Source organism: Branchiostoma floridae, chromosome 9 (genome assembly GCF_000003815.2).
Source record: "Branchiostoma floridae strain S238N-H82 chromosome 9, Bfl_VNyyK, whole genome shotgun sequence".
Classification (NCBI taxonomy): Eukaryota; Metazoa; Chordata; class Leptocardii; order Amphioxiformes; family Branchiostomatidae; genus Branchiostoma; species Branchiostoma floridae.
The window spans coordinates 25171896-25189180 of record NC_049987.1 but is presented as its reverse complement, the minus strand read 5'-3'; the positions used below and the strand labels follow the sequence as shown (position 1 = coordinate 25189180).

The window sequence follows — 17285 nt, the reverse complement described above, 5'->3', positions numbered from 1 at the left end:
AGATATCGTATGATACAGTTCTTCTTACCATATGCACCACGTGAAGAGGTAAAGGCTACAGTATTAAAACAACGCATAGTATATGTTATAGATTCAGATGGTAGCTCGAGACAGTAGCTTAGGTGTCGAAAGAGTATGACGGGCCTATACATTCATGATGTCGGCCATGTCACTGACGAAGGATAGTAGATTCTATCCGAAACGTCTGACCGTTTCAAAACCATATCCAGTTGCTTGAGTAACTATTTTTGGCGTATCTTATTACCTGGATGTCTAACCTACATCGACATATCATGGATTGTTATTAGCTCCGATTTTTGGTGCACGATATTTCGAGCCCTGCACTGGTCATCTGGGAGTCCTGTCAGTTCTGCAGGTCGTTAGTTTCCCATCATTAATCCCCATGGGACCTGTCAGGTCGAGCACCCGTAGAACAAAGGCAGTTGCCATGGTAACAGTAAGGTGAGAAGCTGTGAGAGTTGGTGACAGGTGTGGCTTACCTGGGGTAATGACACTAATGTGTTATGATTCGGGTCAGGGCAGAGAAGTTACATACAGAGGGGCTGATAACACGGTTAGACCTCTCCATATAGGAAAGCACGTTAAAACAAGATCTCAAGACCTCACAGATATCTGCGAAAAAAATATACGCACCTAAAGAAGGAAGATCTGTTCAAATACCTTATGTCATCATCTAACTACGATATACTGGAAAAACTCTGTAAGCTCGTCTACACGTTTTAAGAAGAGAGAAGAAGCATGTAAACTGTAATATATATGTATAGCTTTCCGATTACTTTCTATGTACCAAACTGACTGCATTTAGCCCCAATGGGGCATGAATATGCAATAAACTTCATTGTCATTGTCATTCTTAAAACAAGGCTTCAGAAAAGTACTAACCCCAATTTCAACCTTAAAAGTTTTTCTCCACCCAACAGTCACAAGGGTCATCTTTATAGCCATTAACAGAAAACGGGGTGTTGATTGGCTCAAACTCCTCTATGAAAGAAAACTCACCTTTGGCCCCAGTTTCCTCAGATACCACCCAGGGCTTGAAATTCATTTTTGGGTGCTGCAGAAAAAATAGAGTACTAGCACTTCCTTTTGTTCCTTAACTAAGAAAACTTGATATATATAAGTACTTCACAAATTTTCTTAGATTGACAGTTAATCGGCAAAAACAGCAACAAAAGCCACAGAACATGCAACCAGCAAGGACTTTAGACTTTAGTGGGAAGGAGGCGCACTGCTGTCAAAATCTACCAGGCAAGTGGGATTGGACATGCGCTTGCCCGATTGGCACTTTCACTTGCCTGGGACAATTGGACTATTGGACTTGTCCAACCCTGTGGAATCCTGGCTGCATCTGTGAAACAGTTTTCCTGAGTTGTTGAGAGGAAGTCCGACTGGGGGCTGAACTCCCAACATCAACACTCAAACAGAGACCCTCCATTTCACTGTCAGAGTCTAACCTTGAGACCGCAGGCGGAGTCTCCACTGCCCTTCAGACATGCAGGGCTCGAAATTCATTTTGGGATTAGGTGCACTGGTGCACCCAGCTCAGGCTTTTAGCCAGGCATGCGTCAACGCGTCATCTGGACGCACTTTTCTTAGAATAACAAGAAATTTGATGCCCCTGGACGCCCTATACTGGGGAGAAAATCCTCTGACAAGCATGAAATTCTGATTGACCAGGGATGCTACCAGGTCATCTGTGGTCACAGTCTTGACATCTGTAACAGTATTTTTGCCTCTTGGGATACCTTAGAATGCACTGTTTTAACTTAAAATCATCAAAAACTCTGCACCATGCAAGGTGGATGCCCCCAGACCCCCCTACAATAGTCACTTACTGCGACTCACCAATAAGTTTGGACTCCCTATTAAAATCCTAGCTAAAAGGCTGACCCAGCTTAAAAAAATTGGGTGCACCAAAAAATGTTTGGGTGCACCACTTAAATTCAAGTAATAACCTAATGATAAAACTAAGTTACAGGCTATCAAATCCTTAAACAAGTACCATGACAAACATTTTTATTATCTTTTTAACGCTTAGATGTCAAGAATATGATGTATACTAGTATACTTTGATATCTTAACATACATGTGTCAACAAATGTTTGGGGTGCACCCTGTGCACCCACAGAAAATAATTGGGTCCACAGTTCTAATTTTGGGTGCACCTGGGTGCACATGCACCCAGTATTTCGAGCCCTGTACATGGCAGGCAAAGCGGTAGAAAACTATAGAGAGGCCACTTTGTCGAGGAAAATGCAGGATGTTTCCGAAGGGGAGAGAAAAAAGAGAAAATTGTCAGAAAAGAAATAAAAAGGCCGATTGTCAAATGTGTAATGCTCTGTTCGCAAGACTAAACATATTTATTATGATGTATATGTCTAAAAAGTAAAAAAAAGAAAAGTTCCAGTGTACCTTCGTCCTTCAGCGTAATGGAGACGGTTGTATTGCAGACCTATTTACCTTCACATCATGGAGATATTCTAAGGTATATTATCGTGTTTAAGGTTTTTCCGTGCTGAGTTTTCAGTTGTTTTTTAAATTACTTTTCTGATAAATTTTTAATTCCTTCTCTCCTTCAGAAACATTCCTGCATTTTCGTCGAAATTGTGGCCTTTCTACTAGTTTTTCCAGAACATGTAAAGAAGAGAAGTTCCCTTCTGACTGAAGCCCTGATCTCCTGACATGTTGTGATATGATAAACCAAAGTCTCTGATCCCTGTACCCTGCTAACAGCTTCCAGATTGAGATTCAGACACAGATATACCTTTCTGTCAAGGACCTGCTGCTTTTCTTGGCTACAATAACACCCTACACATTCTTCCGGTAATGTGATTTTAGAGTGAGGTGTTGAAATACACAATCAGACTCTCATTCTATGAAAACTGGGAAAAGATACTGCCCCTAAACCTCTACCAAAAGATATCATTTCATGTCATGGCAGAACATACATGTAGATTTTCATGGCATTTTTGAAGATAGAATGTTCAGCTTTGAAAGTGTGAAGCTTTGAAACCATTGTTTTAAGAAACATGGATTTGAATATGCTTATAACAAGGGAAAACATCAGTGTTATGAAGTGAATACCATCAAAATTTCAAATTGAAGTTTTCCTTCCTCCCTCTGCTATTATGATGTCCGCTTGCTATTTTCGGATCTTAAATGTGCTAGAACCAAGGATATAAATTGGCAACTGTGGGCAACTGTGGTCTAGTGACAGGGCTGAAATCATTTTGGGGATTAGGTGCACTGGTGCCCCCAGCTTAAAATTTAAGGGGAATGTCAAAAAAACTAATAACATAAGTTAGTTACTCGCTATCAAATTCTTAAACAAGTAACATGACAGATATTTTTATTATCTTTCTAACACTTAGATGTCAAGAATATAATGTATACTAGTATACTTGATATTTTTCCATACATAAACCTAAGAAAATATTTGGGTGCACACTGTGCACCCACTGAAAAAAATTGGGTGCACAGTTCCAATTTTGGGTGCACCTGGGTGCACATGCACCAGTATTTCGAGCCCTGAGTGACTAATGAATGATAGGAAGGTCTTAAAAATAAACATTTTACAGGAGACCCATGGGCCGGTGGGTACCAGTACAGAAAATTCAGGTCCAGGTACGGTCCAGGTACTAATGATCAGGTAGGGGTACAAACCTGGACCAGGACCTAATTGACTGTGAATAGGCAATGTTCAAAACGATGGTCCATTTTACTACCAAGGAGTCTGTTTTGGTTTAGTAGCTGACTTTCACTGGCGTTTTCATATCCTAACTCCTTGTAATAAGCGACGCTAACTGTCATTACTAGGGGTGGGTACCGGTACAGAAAATTCAGGTCCAGGTCCGGTTCAGGTCCAGAGGATCAGGTCCAGGTCCAGACCTGAACCTGGACCTGATTCTGTATGACTCATACCAATGGTCCATTTCACTAGAAAGAAATCTGTTTGGTGGAGTATTAGACTTACACTGGCGTTTTAAAACCCTACAACGCTACCTGCACCTGTACGATTGGCTTTAAAACTTGGTATAAATTACTATAAACTCTACTCTACTTCACTCTTGTTATTTTCTTCCACCTGCAAGCGCAAAAACGTGTGAATGCCTGTTAAAATAATCTGTTAATGTTCTAATCGGTCCAACATCCGGTCCACCTACTTTTTTCAGGTCCGGTTTTTCTGGACCGGTCCAATAAGAAAAACCGGTTTTGTACCGGTACGCTGTACCGATACCCAGCCCTAGTCAGTACTAAAGAACACGTTCCAAACAGCGTGATAGACAAGTCATAGTTATAGCTGATAACTGCAGGCCTGTGCAGTGTCTGCCTATGTAGGTTTATTGATTTTCAGGCTGCGTTATTGTAGGGAAATAATCAATATAACTCTGACATCTGTGGTGACTCCAGCACAAAACTCATAAATCACTGTACTTATAACAGTTGGCATAACCCAGGTGTGAGTGGGGCACTGTAAATGCGACTTAAGTTTTGGGGGGATTTAATTTTGCAGAGGTGGAAAAATGGAGTGTTTGCTGTGGTTTTGAGTCCACATTAGCGCTGTATGATTTGGTCACGTACTGTAATAAAAAAAAAAAAATGTTTGTGGTGAAGTGGGCACTGGGAAAATGGCAAACATAAAACCACCAGGAAAATTTCTGCATATACAGTAATTGAAGGGGAGAATTGACGTTGTGATTGTCATTTCAAGTTAGTATAGAAACGAATAGTGCCTGTCAGCAATCAAGTGTTGTTATAGGTTTGTTAGAATTTTAATTGTGCTAATCAGGAAAGTGTAGAACAGGATTATTATGCTGATCTAGATCTGAACTCTAGAGGTTATGACAGGTCGTTGACCTGTATTTGTTACAGGTCAGATTTGTCCCAGGTTATTTGCTTTGCCAGGAATCTGTAATCAAACATATTTCCCTGGCAGTACAGGAACATTACACAACAGCTGGCTTTTTTCTCACTGTGTGCTGACGACATTCTTGGAAACCTCTGAGAGAGTTCGTACAGGAAGGACTGCCTATCTATGAGGGTCAGTATGGGGGGTCCTGACAACGATTTACGCTGAATTCAGGAGAACCCCCTACGTATTACGCTAAATCAAGGAAGGCAATTACGCTAAATTTCGTCACCTCGCTACGATTTACGTAGATAAGATGGTTTTCCCTACGAATTACGGGAAATAAAATAGGCTGCCTGTGCCTTACGGAAAAGAGCATGCAGACCCTCATCTATGGCTAGGGTTTTGGCTGGGAATTTGTATGTGTATTCCATAACTATACAATGTTGATGAAAATAATTGTATTTATCACCAATATCTGCATTTGGATCAAGGTTTCTCCTCAGATGTATTTTGTCTGCCAGCTTTTCATTCATTTGTTCATTCATCCATTCTTTCGTTCTTTCATTCATTCAGTCAGTCAGTCAGTCAGTCAGTCATTCCTGAACAAGAACTTCTGGCTTCTGCTGACATCCTCAAATTCAATTGTTACAATTAGAAAATAATATATTTGTACCAACATCTTTATTATTATCAAATATCATGATCGTATTGCAAAGGTTCAAACTGTGCATTTTTCTCCCAATAGAATTGATACTATGATAACATTTGAACTTGGTAAGGTAAAACAGAAAGTGCTAAGTTCAAGTTCATGTTATACTGTGTGGGTAATGTTTAACAGGCTGGGACTGGATCCAATTCTCCTGTGGTTTCCTCACCCTGTTTGACTAGTCCATGCTTTGTTAGAGGTGGTTAGTAATAAGCTGAGGTCACACACTGTTACATTCCCAGGGCTCGAAATACTGGGTGCATGTGCAAAATTGGAGCTGTGCACCCGATTATTTTCGGTGGGTGCACAGGGTGCCCAAATATTTTCTTAGGTTTATGTATATAAAGATATCAACGTATACTAGTATATATCATGTTCTTGACATCTAAGTTAGAAAGATGATGGAAATGTCTGTCTTGGTACTTGTTTTTAATTTGATAGCTTGTAACTAAGTTTTATTATTAAGTTATTACTTAAATTTAGGTGGTGCACCCAATTTTTTAAGCTGGGTGCACCAGTGCACCTAATCCCAAAAATGAATTTCGAGCCCTGCATTCCTAACCTGCACATAGTTGAACTTGTAGTACTAGTGTAGGTTAGTTGTAGTACTAGTGTAGGTTTTAGAAAACTTCATGTTTTGTTGGGAAGAAGAATAGAAAATGTTGATATTTTGTTGCTGGCTGTGGCTGTAGGCTATGGACTATGGAGTAAAGGTACAATATTACACTACTAATAAATATAAATTTGAGTGTCATAAGAATAAAACCTTAGCTATTTATTACATATAATTAAAACTTTTAAGTCAGCTAAATTTTTCAGTTAAGTGCACCAGTGCACCCCTTCCTAAAAATGAATTTTGAGCCGTGCCCATACATGAGCCTAACTGCTTCACCCCAACTTAATGTGATGGATTACAAACTGCAGTTTGCACCACAAGCAGAAACCACAGCAGGAGGAATGTGCTCGGCAAACATCATGACAAAAGAAGTCTGTCCATGAAGTGGTGCGTCATGTCTCCTGTATGGAGGTCCCAGTGCTCTGTAAGCTCCTGTAGCACTGAACTTGACTTTGGTAAAGCCCAGGATACAGGCCTGATTAAACAGCTACAGGAGTCCTGCCATGATGCAATCAGCAAGGTTATGTTTGGGGCATCGTTTGTGTGTCTCTGTATGTGTGTCTGTCTGTGTGTTTGTGTGCGTGTGTATGTATCTGTGTGTGGCTATCCGTGTGTGTGTGTGCTCGCGACTTTTGTAAATACTATCTATGTGACAAAATTTTACATGTAATTTAAATGAAAATTTGTGTTTGTTGTTTATTACAGATCTCCTGCAGTGCACAAACGAGCCGCACGTGTTTGTGTGTGTGTACCTGTGTGTGTTTACGTGTTTGTTTATTGTTTATTGTTTATTACAGATCTCCTGCAGTGCACAAACGAGCCGCACGTGAACATTCCTCAGCTGGCGGACCTGATCATCGAGCGCAGCAGCAACAGCAGCTGGGTGGTGGTCTTCAAATCCCTCGTCACTGTCCACCATCTTATGTGCTATGGGAACGAGGTAAGGAGTCTTATCTTTTACACAGCTAGTTAAGTCTCACCTGCTTACACTAGGTCTTCAAGTCCCTCGTTACCGTCCACCATCTTATGTGTTATGGTAACGAGGTAAGGAGGATAGCGCAGTTTTCTTTCATACAGCTAGTTAGTCTCACATGCTTACACCAGGTTTGTACTGAGCAGTACAAGCTTCAAGTCCCTCGTCACTGTCCACTGTGCTATGGGAACGAGGTAAGGAGGATAGCGCAGTCCTCTTTTACACAACTTGTTAAGTCTCACCTGCTTACGTTTTGTTTGTTTGTACACGTATTGCATACCTGGTAAACTGCCTGAGGTAACACCAGGTTTGTACTGTAGACTAACATTTGACACTTTATTTCTCAATCAACTTTGCAGTCCCTGTAGGGGCTGAATTGCATTGATTTTACAACACTCATAAATTTAGAGTACAAGCTGTTTATCCTGACATATTTTTTGGAGTATTTAAGGTGTGTGAGGTGTGCCTGTTCTCAAACACGGGACCTCCATTTAACGTCCTATCCGACGGATGGCCCTCATCAAAGCTAGGTCATTTAGTTGAGTGAGTAGAGTCGGTTAAAGTGAATTTCCAAGGACACACAACATGGGTGGAATATTGGGATTTGAACCCAGGACCCCTGGGGTTGTGGGCCAAGCACCCTAACGGTTATGGCAACACAGCGCCACTAGACGATGCCGTATATGTACTTTTGTTATCTATAGCCTCTGTATCTCGCAATTTGCCTTTGCCTGAATGGCCATAATTGCATCACATGCTGATCATATGATGACAACATGAACCCCACAGTCTGACTACGAGGTTACTCGGTCTGACCTGCACCAGTTTTCAGTCAGTCAAAATGGCAGCCATCTTAGATTTCTGATCAGTCTGTATCTGTATCTATATAGCCAGTATAACCGCCCTTCGGCGTAACACACCAGCTTCTGTATCTGTATCTATATAGCCAGTATAACCGCCCTTCGGCGTAACACACCAGCTTCTGTATCTGTATCTATATAGCCGGTATAACCGCCCTTCGGCATAACACACCAGCTTCTGTATCTGTATCTATATAGCCGGTATAACTGCCCTTCGGCGTAACACACCAGCTTCTGTATCTATATCTATATAGCCGGAATATCCGCCCTTCGGCGTAACACACCAGCTTCTGTATCTATATCTATATAGCCGGTATAACCGCCCTTCGGCGTAACACACCAGCTTCTGTATCTGTATCTATATAGCTGGTATAACCGCCCTTCGGCATAACACACCAGCTTCTGTATCTGTATCTATATAGCCGGTATAACCGCCCTTCGGCATAACACACCAGCTTCTGTATCTGTATCTATATAGCCGGTATAACCGCCCTTCGGTGTAACACACCAGCTTCTGTATCTGTATCTATATAGCCGGTATAACTGCCCTTCGGCGTAACACACCAGCTTCTGTATCTGTATCTATATAGCCGGTATAACCACCCTTCGGCGTTACACACCAGCTTCTGTATCTGTATCTATATAGCTGGTATAACCGCCCTTCGGCATAACACACCAGCTTCTGTATCTGTATCTATATAGCCGGTATAACCGCCCTTCGGCATAACACACCAGCTTCTGTATCTGTATCTATATAGCCGGTATAACCGCCCTTCGGTGTAACACACCAGCTTCTGTATCTGTATCTATATAGCTGGTATAACCGCCCTTCGGCATAACACACCAGCTTCTGTATCTGTATCTATATAGCCGGTATAACCGCCCTTCGGCGTAACACACCAGCTTCGCAGGCACGCAGCGCGGCAGCAGCTGGTTATATTACACTGAACGATCCGTCACACCTAACTTCTCCACATCTATCTGCAAGCATTCTTTAAAACTATCCAGAGAAGAGGCCCCTACTGTGCTTGGTGATAGCAAGTTCCACTCTACGATAGTTCTGGGAAAATACGAATTTCTCAGTCTCACAAGGCTTGAAATTTATTTTTGCACTTTTCCTAAAGATTTAGGTGCACAACATAAGGTGACATTTTTGTAGAATGTCAGAACAACCTATCTATAAACCTTACTGCCTCACTGCATGCCTATGGTTTGAAGAAAAAACTTGATAGCTGACTTCAAAATTTGAATTTGAATCAAGTAGTACAACAAAGGCTTTGTTTTTTTCCTGACACTTAGATGACAAGAACATGCTATGTAACCCTTAAACCATGTCACATCTTTCTTGCGCATTGTTCACATCAGAAACTCTGCAGCATTTTTATCATTGATTCTCTTGTACTCTCATGCAAAGAGCTGCTATTGAATTCCGAAAGAAACAAAAGCAGTACAAGACAATGCAATATCAGCACCAGACTAGGTGGATATTTGATACCCCCTGAAAACATATTTCCAGTGTTGTATGTTTTACTGTAATTGAAATAATGATATCCCCCAGTCTTTCCAGCAACCTTAACTTTCGTAATTAGAAAGTATAAGAAGGTGATATTTTACATATTGCAATTTATACATGTCGATATTTAGAAATTGTAGTGGTGACACAGTAGCATAATATGCAAGGCTAAATCCTTTGTAATTTGTTAAAATAAAAAGATCCAATTGGCGATAAAAGATGAACATGCAAAATACATTAACTTAGATATTCAAGATGACATTGAAGTTCACAGCCAGGCACAGTGCAGACAGTAATAGCTAGTGGGAGTATGGGGGAGGGGCGACCCTAAGTAACCTTTACTAATATGCAGGAGACACACAAGGGCATTGGGAACTTCAAGGGATTTCTGGAAATGGATGGATTTTGGCATGAGTGCTGAGCTTACTCAGTTACTGACTTAAAAAGGAGGTTTTTCTTAGTTACTTGACTTAATAATTGTTAGGAAGTTTAGAAAATGTAATAGTAACAGCTAGCAAACATCAACATTATAATGGGGAATTATTGCAAAAATTGATCATGATAATTGCAAAAATTATCTAGAAACCCTTGCAGTAACTAATACAAGACTTAGTAATGTAATTAACTCTACGCAATGCCCACATTTTTTTTAATTTTAAGTGATCAAGCATGTTTTTTAAAAAAAGGGTTAAAAGATAGTGACTCAATATCTTACAAGCCGCTTGTGACCCTAATGATAGCTACTGTGCAGTGTGTAGATCTGAAACCAAACCAGCCCAGTGGTCAGCGCTGGTTCAAACAAAAGTCCTCAGATTTAACACCAGGATATTCCAGATTTTTCAAATAAGACCTAAGGATGATGCAACCCAAGGCCACAGAAGCATGAGGGCTTGCCCTTCCCTTTTGTTCTCTTTTTGCGTGGGGCAAACCTTGTGCGTAGGCTACGCTCAAAACCCCCCATCTCATAATCATTAAATACAATTTAAAATTCCAAATGTGATCTATAATATCTATTGAAGAAACATACTTTTGTGAGCTTAGGCCACACCAATTTAATTTCTTGGTTCACTGATTTTTTCATAAAAATATGGAGCGAGAGGGCGAAATAAAATTAAAAATAAAAATTGTAAAATGGTTGGGGTAAAGGTAACGGCTAATCCAAAACATAAAGAAAAAAAGTACAAAAACACTATTTTTGTACAGTAACAGCACCTGTGCCCACACTTTAAGGAGCTTATAATATAAAGGCCAATTTGCTACACCAGAAAGTTGGTGAATGGTTTCATTAATGGTGAAAATTTGCTGAGTGGTAATTTTTATTTTTTTTCCCAAAAAATAGGAGCGAGCGAATCCGTGAACCAAGAAATTAAATCGGTGTGGCCTTAGAATGACGGATTAAACAAGCAAAACAGGCTCCCAAACAATGAGTGGGACAGAAAGAAACGAAAACTAGAGACGGCCCTATGTGTAAGTAATATCTCAGCAATGACTGGGACAGTAAAAAAAACTAATGCTAGAGACAGCCCTATGTGTAGGTAATATCTCTAGCTGCCTTGAGCCGCTGAATATCGTAACAGCCTTCTCCATGTCCAAGGACATGGCTTATTGATTATTCAGTAGAACCTGACGTAGTATTGCCATTTCCGTTCTGTAGTTATTGACGTTTCACGCAAGTGTCCTGGGCTTTGGTATTGATCCAAGTGTACAATATATAGACATGACTGTACAGGGCCAGAATTGCTGGGTGTATATGTTATATTTTCGTGTGTACAATCTAAAGACATGACTGTACAGGGCCAGAAATGCTGGGTGTATATTTTATATTTCCGTGTGTACAATCTAAAGACATGACTGTACAGACCAGGAAATACTGGATGCATACTGCATAGTTTATTTGCACTTTTGTGCACCCAAAATTGCACCTATGCAGGTAGATATTTGTGTAGGGTTATGTGCCTTTCAACACTGGCATACAACTCACTCATTCAAGTGTCAGACAAGGATAAAAAAACACCTTTTTGTATCACAAAGTATTGTTAGAGACTAATGTGGGTAAGCAATGAGTATGAATTTCAGAAGTAAGTCAGTCAAGTGACATTTTGCTTTATTCTTTGTTATGAACAAAGTTTTTAATCTGTGGACCTAAATCTTATCCTAGGACAGCTTTTTACACAAAAATGTGTATTTCGAGCCCTGTTGTGCATTTGCCATTCACACGAACGTTTCTGTTAAGACATTCCGTACTGAGTCTCCATTAATTCCACCTCCACACTTGTTAGCAGCTTTCATGTCTAAACACATCCCTGCAACGTGACTCAAGATGATTGTTATAATGTAAAACATCCCCATTCATTATGTATGTGAGACTACATACATGTGTATACTCACAGCTTAAAGTTTCATGTAAAACAAGCGCTCTCTACTTCCCACAAATTGCTTGTTCAGAACACAAGCTGTTAAAACCAAAAGATCCACTATAGTACTGTGACAAGCTGCTAGGGGGCCCAAAATCTGAACATTTCGAGGTGTCATCAAGACCTACACATGTACCGAATATGAAGACAATCCATACAGACCATCTGGAGTTACTGTACCCACTAGACAGACAGACAGACAGACAGACAGACGGACAGACAGACGCAAGAACATTCCTGCTGAAAACCTGTAAGGGACATTTGGCAAAAGTAAGGATGTGATTTTGATTTGTCAGCCGTTAAAATGTTTCATTTTTATTTATATGTTCCGAAGTGTAATGTCTATTTATTTTGTTTGTAACATGCTTTTATTTCCATGTATGTAAATACTGGGCCCTACTGAAAATCAGTTTCTCTAAACTGAATAGGCTACCCAGGCGTTTGAAAATAAACAAACAAACAAACAGTAGCAACTGTATTGTGTCTGATGTCTGTAATAGTTAACACAATATTCCTTCCAACTTTACTGACGACCAAATCAGACTGGAATTCCTCAGGTGGTAAGAAAGGGCCCGATGGTACAGTAAATAGAACTGAACAACTTGAACTGCTTGAAACAATATTTGGGTGCCAAATATTAGCATTGCCTTTAAACTACAAGGTCAAATACGGAAGGATTCCCCAGCGTGCTGTACAACATGGCCGCCCTTTGATGGAGGGACCATCTCAAATGTGTCGAAATGTGGGGACAGTTTCATAAGAAGCATTTATTGAAGTCTAAGTTTCAAATAACATTTTTATTTGTGTAAGGGTGATGATAAACGATTTTATAGCATTCCAATGAAGGTTAGACATCCAGATAATGAGATATTTAGGCCCAATCTATACACAGTTTTTACCGATATCTGTGGATGTGTCGGGAGGGATCTGGAACGTTGGCCGCGGGACACCCGTGGCGCTTGCAGTCATAAACAGCTATATACTATATAGCCTAATGAGCCCGCCTTATATGCTAATGAGTCCTCCCGAAGTCAGGACACATCTACACGCGTGCGGAAGCTGTCGGGACCCCTACAAAGCTATCGGGGACCCCTGCTAAGCTATCGGGCGAATGCTCAGGACCTTTCGGGAGAAATTCTGCCGATATCTTTATGGCGATATTGCCGTTCCATCTAGACGCTGAAAAAAAGCTGTCGGCGAGAGGTTTTCGGCTCGCCGATATCGGGAAAAACCGTGTCTTGATCGTGCCTAACTCAAGCAACAGGGTGGCTTTGTGAAACTGTCAGATATTACTGGTGGTATCCACTATCTTTTGTCAGTGAAAGTTGCAGCAGATGTAACTCAGTCAGAAACACCATTTAAAGTCATCTTTAGTTGGAGGAGGAAAAGTGTACTGATGAATGCATCCCAATTTTAATGTCAGTGTTTAAATCGTAACAGTGGAAAAGTTAAAACTTCTGAAAAATGCTCCTCATTTAATGTTTCAGCCCAAAACTGAAAACTTTGGATACTGCACGTTCTCCCTACTGCAAAATTAAATCATAGCATAATAATGAGTTTATTGCAAATTCTTGCCCGACGGCTAATTGCAGGTGACAAAAGAAAAAAGACAGACAAATAATGGTAAGCACTAAAACAATAATAGTATAAAGGCACTAGCCTGACATGTTGTAGGAAAACCAGAGCATATCCCCAAAAATTACATGTAGGTCAGTCACTGTTTCATGTACATTTTGAAATTAACCTTTTTATTTGAGCTACCAGTGTTTACCTTGTAGCCTAGTAGTCCTGCAAGTTCCTTATTTTTATAGGGAGAATGTTGCTAGCCATTTTCTTTTCCTGTGCTCAAGGCACCTCTTCTAACATGGGGCTCTCATTTTATGTCCCTTCCAAAAGACGGGTGCAGCCCCAACCGAGATGCCCTTCCCAGGAACTATCAGTGTACCAATTTGAAATCTAGTTCTGGAAATGTTGGCCGTACGAATTCTCCCTGAAGTGTTGTAGACTCTAATCTCCAAGCAGATCCTACGGTAGCATAAGATATTATCAAAAGCTGGCAGAGGAGTGAAGCTGGCTTAGGATTATATAGGAGTGTGTTTGCATGGCAAATGTACACCTCTTGGCTGACTACACTCCTTGGCCAGTTTTGTACTACCTTATACCATTGTAGGATCTGCTTGGAGATTAGTAGACTCGTGGTCAGACTGCTATTTCCAGCCAGACACGTGCTGGGCACCCATAATGGGTCAGGAAACAGGAAACACAACATTTTTTCCTGGAAGCCTGAGACACGTGCGAGGCAGCCACAATGGAGGTGTTTGCGTCACACATTCCTGGCATTCCGGTCGGAGCCGGCACGCAGCGGTCGTTAATGGGGGTATGGGAAGTTTGGGATTCCTCAGGCGGTCACGCGTGGACGGACTTAACGAGGTTTCATCACCGACTTGTCACCTTCACGATAAAACCCTTACGACTTGTCTGAAATGTGGGGGAAGAGTCCAACATTTGGGTTAGGAGTGAATAAAGCTGGCGCAGATAAACTTACTGGTTCTGGGGGAAATGAGACTTGACATTTAAGACTTTCCTACTGAAGGTAGCACATTCCTTGATGATCATACAGTTTATTACACATGTTTTAAGAAAAGGGAAGAGTCATGTAAACGTTAGATATAGTGATAGCATAGCTGCAGATGTATTGTTTATTCAATTGTGATACTACATGTTATAGTACTTAGTCTTTATAATTAGTATCCCATCATGGGATTTGCTGCATTTAGCCCACATGGGCAGGAACATGCAAATAAAGATCATTAATAGTTTGTTTAAATTATAGGAAACTGCAATTGCAACTTTATAAGCTGGTTTCCTAGTCGTGGAATTTTCCTTTTTTTTTCAGAAAAAATGTCCATACAAATATAACATGTTTACATGTGCAGCTTGTTCTCTTCGGTACAAATCTGCATTTTTGTATGCACCCAAAATTTGGGCTGTGAACCTCATTTTTGACTGGCCAGTGGGGGTGGCACTAGATGCACATAGGTTATGGTTACATACACAAAGGTACATGACTTGTATACTATTGTATATAGTGGTACACAGCATATTCTTGACATATAAATGTCAGGAGAACAATGGAACCTTCTGTATGTTACTTGTTTAGCCATAGAATTTCAGACTCAAGATCTGAAGAGATACAGTAAGGTTTATAGTCATGTTTTATGGACGTTCTACTCTGTGTTGTAACGCTAGTTCACCTTTATTCGTGGGCTGACCTTTATCTGTTGTCTTTTAAAACAGCACATTTATGAGTATTAAATCTGTGGACTGTGGTTTCAAATTTGCCATATTTTCAAAATGTTCCGAATTGAAACCACCGTCCGTTGACTTCATATCCCTATATACGTTTTTCTTATAAACAACGAATATAGGTTACCCTCGGATAAAGGTGAACCAGCGTTACACCCCAAATTTTTTTGGCGTACATATTTTTAGGTTCAGGGGTTGCAGCAGTGTCCATATTCATGTGTTGAATACAATCACAGAATTATGGAATTTTTAGTAAAACTGACATGTTTTTTTCCTTGTTTTGCAGAGGTTCACACAGTACCTGGCCTCCAGAACAACAGTATTCAACCTGGACAACTTCCTGGACAAGAGTGGGGTTCAGGGTAAGGAACATCAGTGTACAAAATACTTTTCTGAGCCGGGTTGCACAGTGTGCAACCTTGGGCAAAAACCAGGTTGCACAACTGAATTTCAAGTTGCACCACCTAGAATTTTCTATTAAAAATGTCCATCTGCCAAGAAATCTGCAATTGTTGACATGTTTGGCTGCTATGAAACGGAGCTGCCTCGGTCCATTTATTTCTTCCAAGGAATTTACAACAAAATCGAGTTCTGAGGCTCAAAATCAAAGTTGCGCCCTGTGCAACCTGAGTTTAGAAGTAAGTTGCACCAACCAAAAAGAGGTTGCAATGTGCAAGTGGGTATGTTGCACGCTGCATTTACTTAAAGTGCACGAATGTCAGTCATCCAGGTGATAAGATACGCAAAATAGGATATTGGTGGGGAGGTAAAAGAAAAGGCTACCTTTACCTTCTGTCTGTACTGTGTATGTGGCAATGTTAATATAAGTTACTAACTTTACTAGTGCAGTGCCACATTGTCCTCGTCTGTCCAAAAGCAAAGTATGAAAAGAAAAAGATAATATGATATGATTTTGGAAACCGTCAGACGTTTCAGATAGTGGCCACTATCTTTCGTCAGTGACACTGTACAAATCTGTTTAAGAATGGACGTGCAAAGGAAGTGAAGACAAATTTAAGATAGTCCAATGGGAAACAAATTAAAGTAAAAGGCAAGGTTCATGCAAATGAGTCAGCTAGCTCCTGTTGCTGAGTACAGGGACTCACTGGTGTTGTCTCACTGGCGGTAGTGCCAAATCCCAAGTGCCAGAAAGTTTGATTTACTTGGTGTAAAATGCCTCCTAACCAAGCTGGACAGTGTAAGCTGTCAGGGCATGTACGGTACTGAGCTGCACAGTTTAGACTACAAATGTACAGTTACTGTAACACAACGCTTTTTACCTCCAGGAGAAATGGAGGTTTAGTTTTTGGCCTGTTTGTCGATGCTCATTTATCTAACACAATATCTTTAAGAACTTCTGGACAGATTGGGACGGTCTGTACTTAGAATGTGGGTAATTGCTGCGGATGCAAGGGTCAAGGTTGATTCTGGGCCTCCTACTAGTGGCCGACCTTGGAACTGCAGCAGAACTCCTGATGTATTTATTATCCTGGATAGGCTATGGTCTTGATTTCTTTGTGGCAGATAGCTTGTGATATGAAGAAGTGGTGTTGGTTTGGGCCACATAGCAGCTTGTTCTCGAACTGCAGGAGCATTTTTGTTGAGAAGAGGATAACTGGACAAAGTAACAATGGAAAGAACTTAGCTTAGAAATTATATATCTATAGAGACTAATCGAAATTCTGTAATCTTTGTGGTGATGTACACATATTTTTGAATTAAGTGCTTTATATTTTATGTGATTTTTATCTATAGAGACTAATCAAAATCCAGTAATCTGTATGTGGTGAATTACACATATTTCTGAATGAAATTCTGTGTGATTTTTACGTGCTGATTTACATTTTTGTGTGATTTTCCCCAGGTTATGACATGTCTACATTCATCCGGAGATATGGGAAGTACCTGAACGAGAAGGCTTTCTCCTACCGTAATGTGGCTTTCGACTTCACAAGAGTCAAGAGAGGGTGAGTCCAACTGTGATTGCCTTAGCCTTTTACTCACTCCTACATTCCTAGACTGGT

General features: G+C 40.5%; 1 protein-coding gene across 1 annotated transcript in view; it reads left to right on the top strand.

Moving 5' to 3' along the window:
* Positions 1-17285, top strand: part of LOC118422382 (phosphatidylinositol-binding clathrin assembly protein LAP-like) — a 73440-nt gene that overhangs the window by 19685 nt on the left and 36470 nt on the right. Inside the window, exons 3-5 of the mRNA XM_035829903.1 lie at positions 6993-7135; positions 15548-15623; positions 17126-17228. Coding sequence (XP_035685796.1) covers positions 6993-7135; positions 15548-15623; positions 17126-17228 — 322 coding nt within the window. The remainder of the gene's footprint in view (positions 1-6992; positions 7136-15547; positions 15624-17125; positions 17229-17285) is intronic.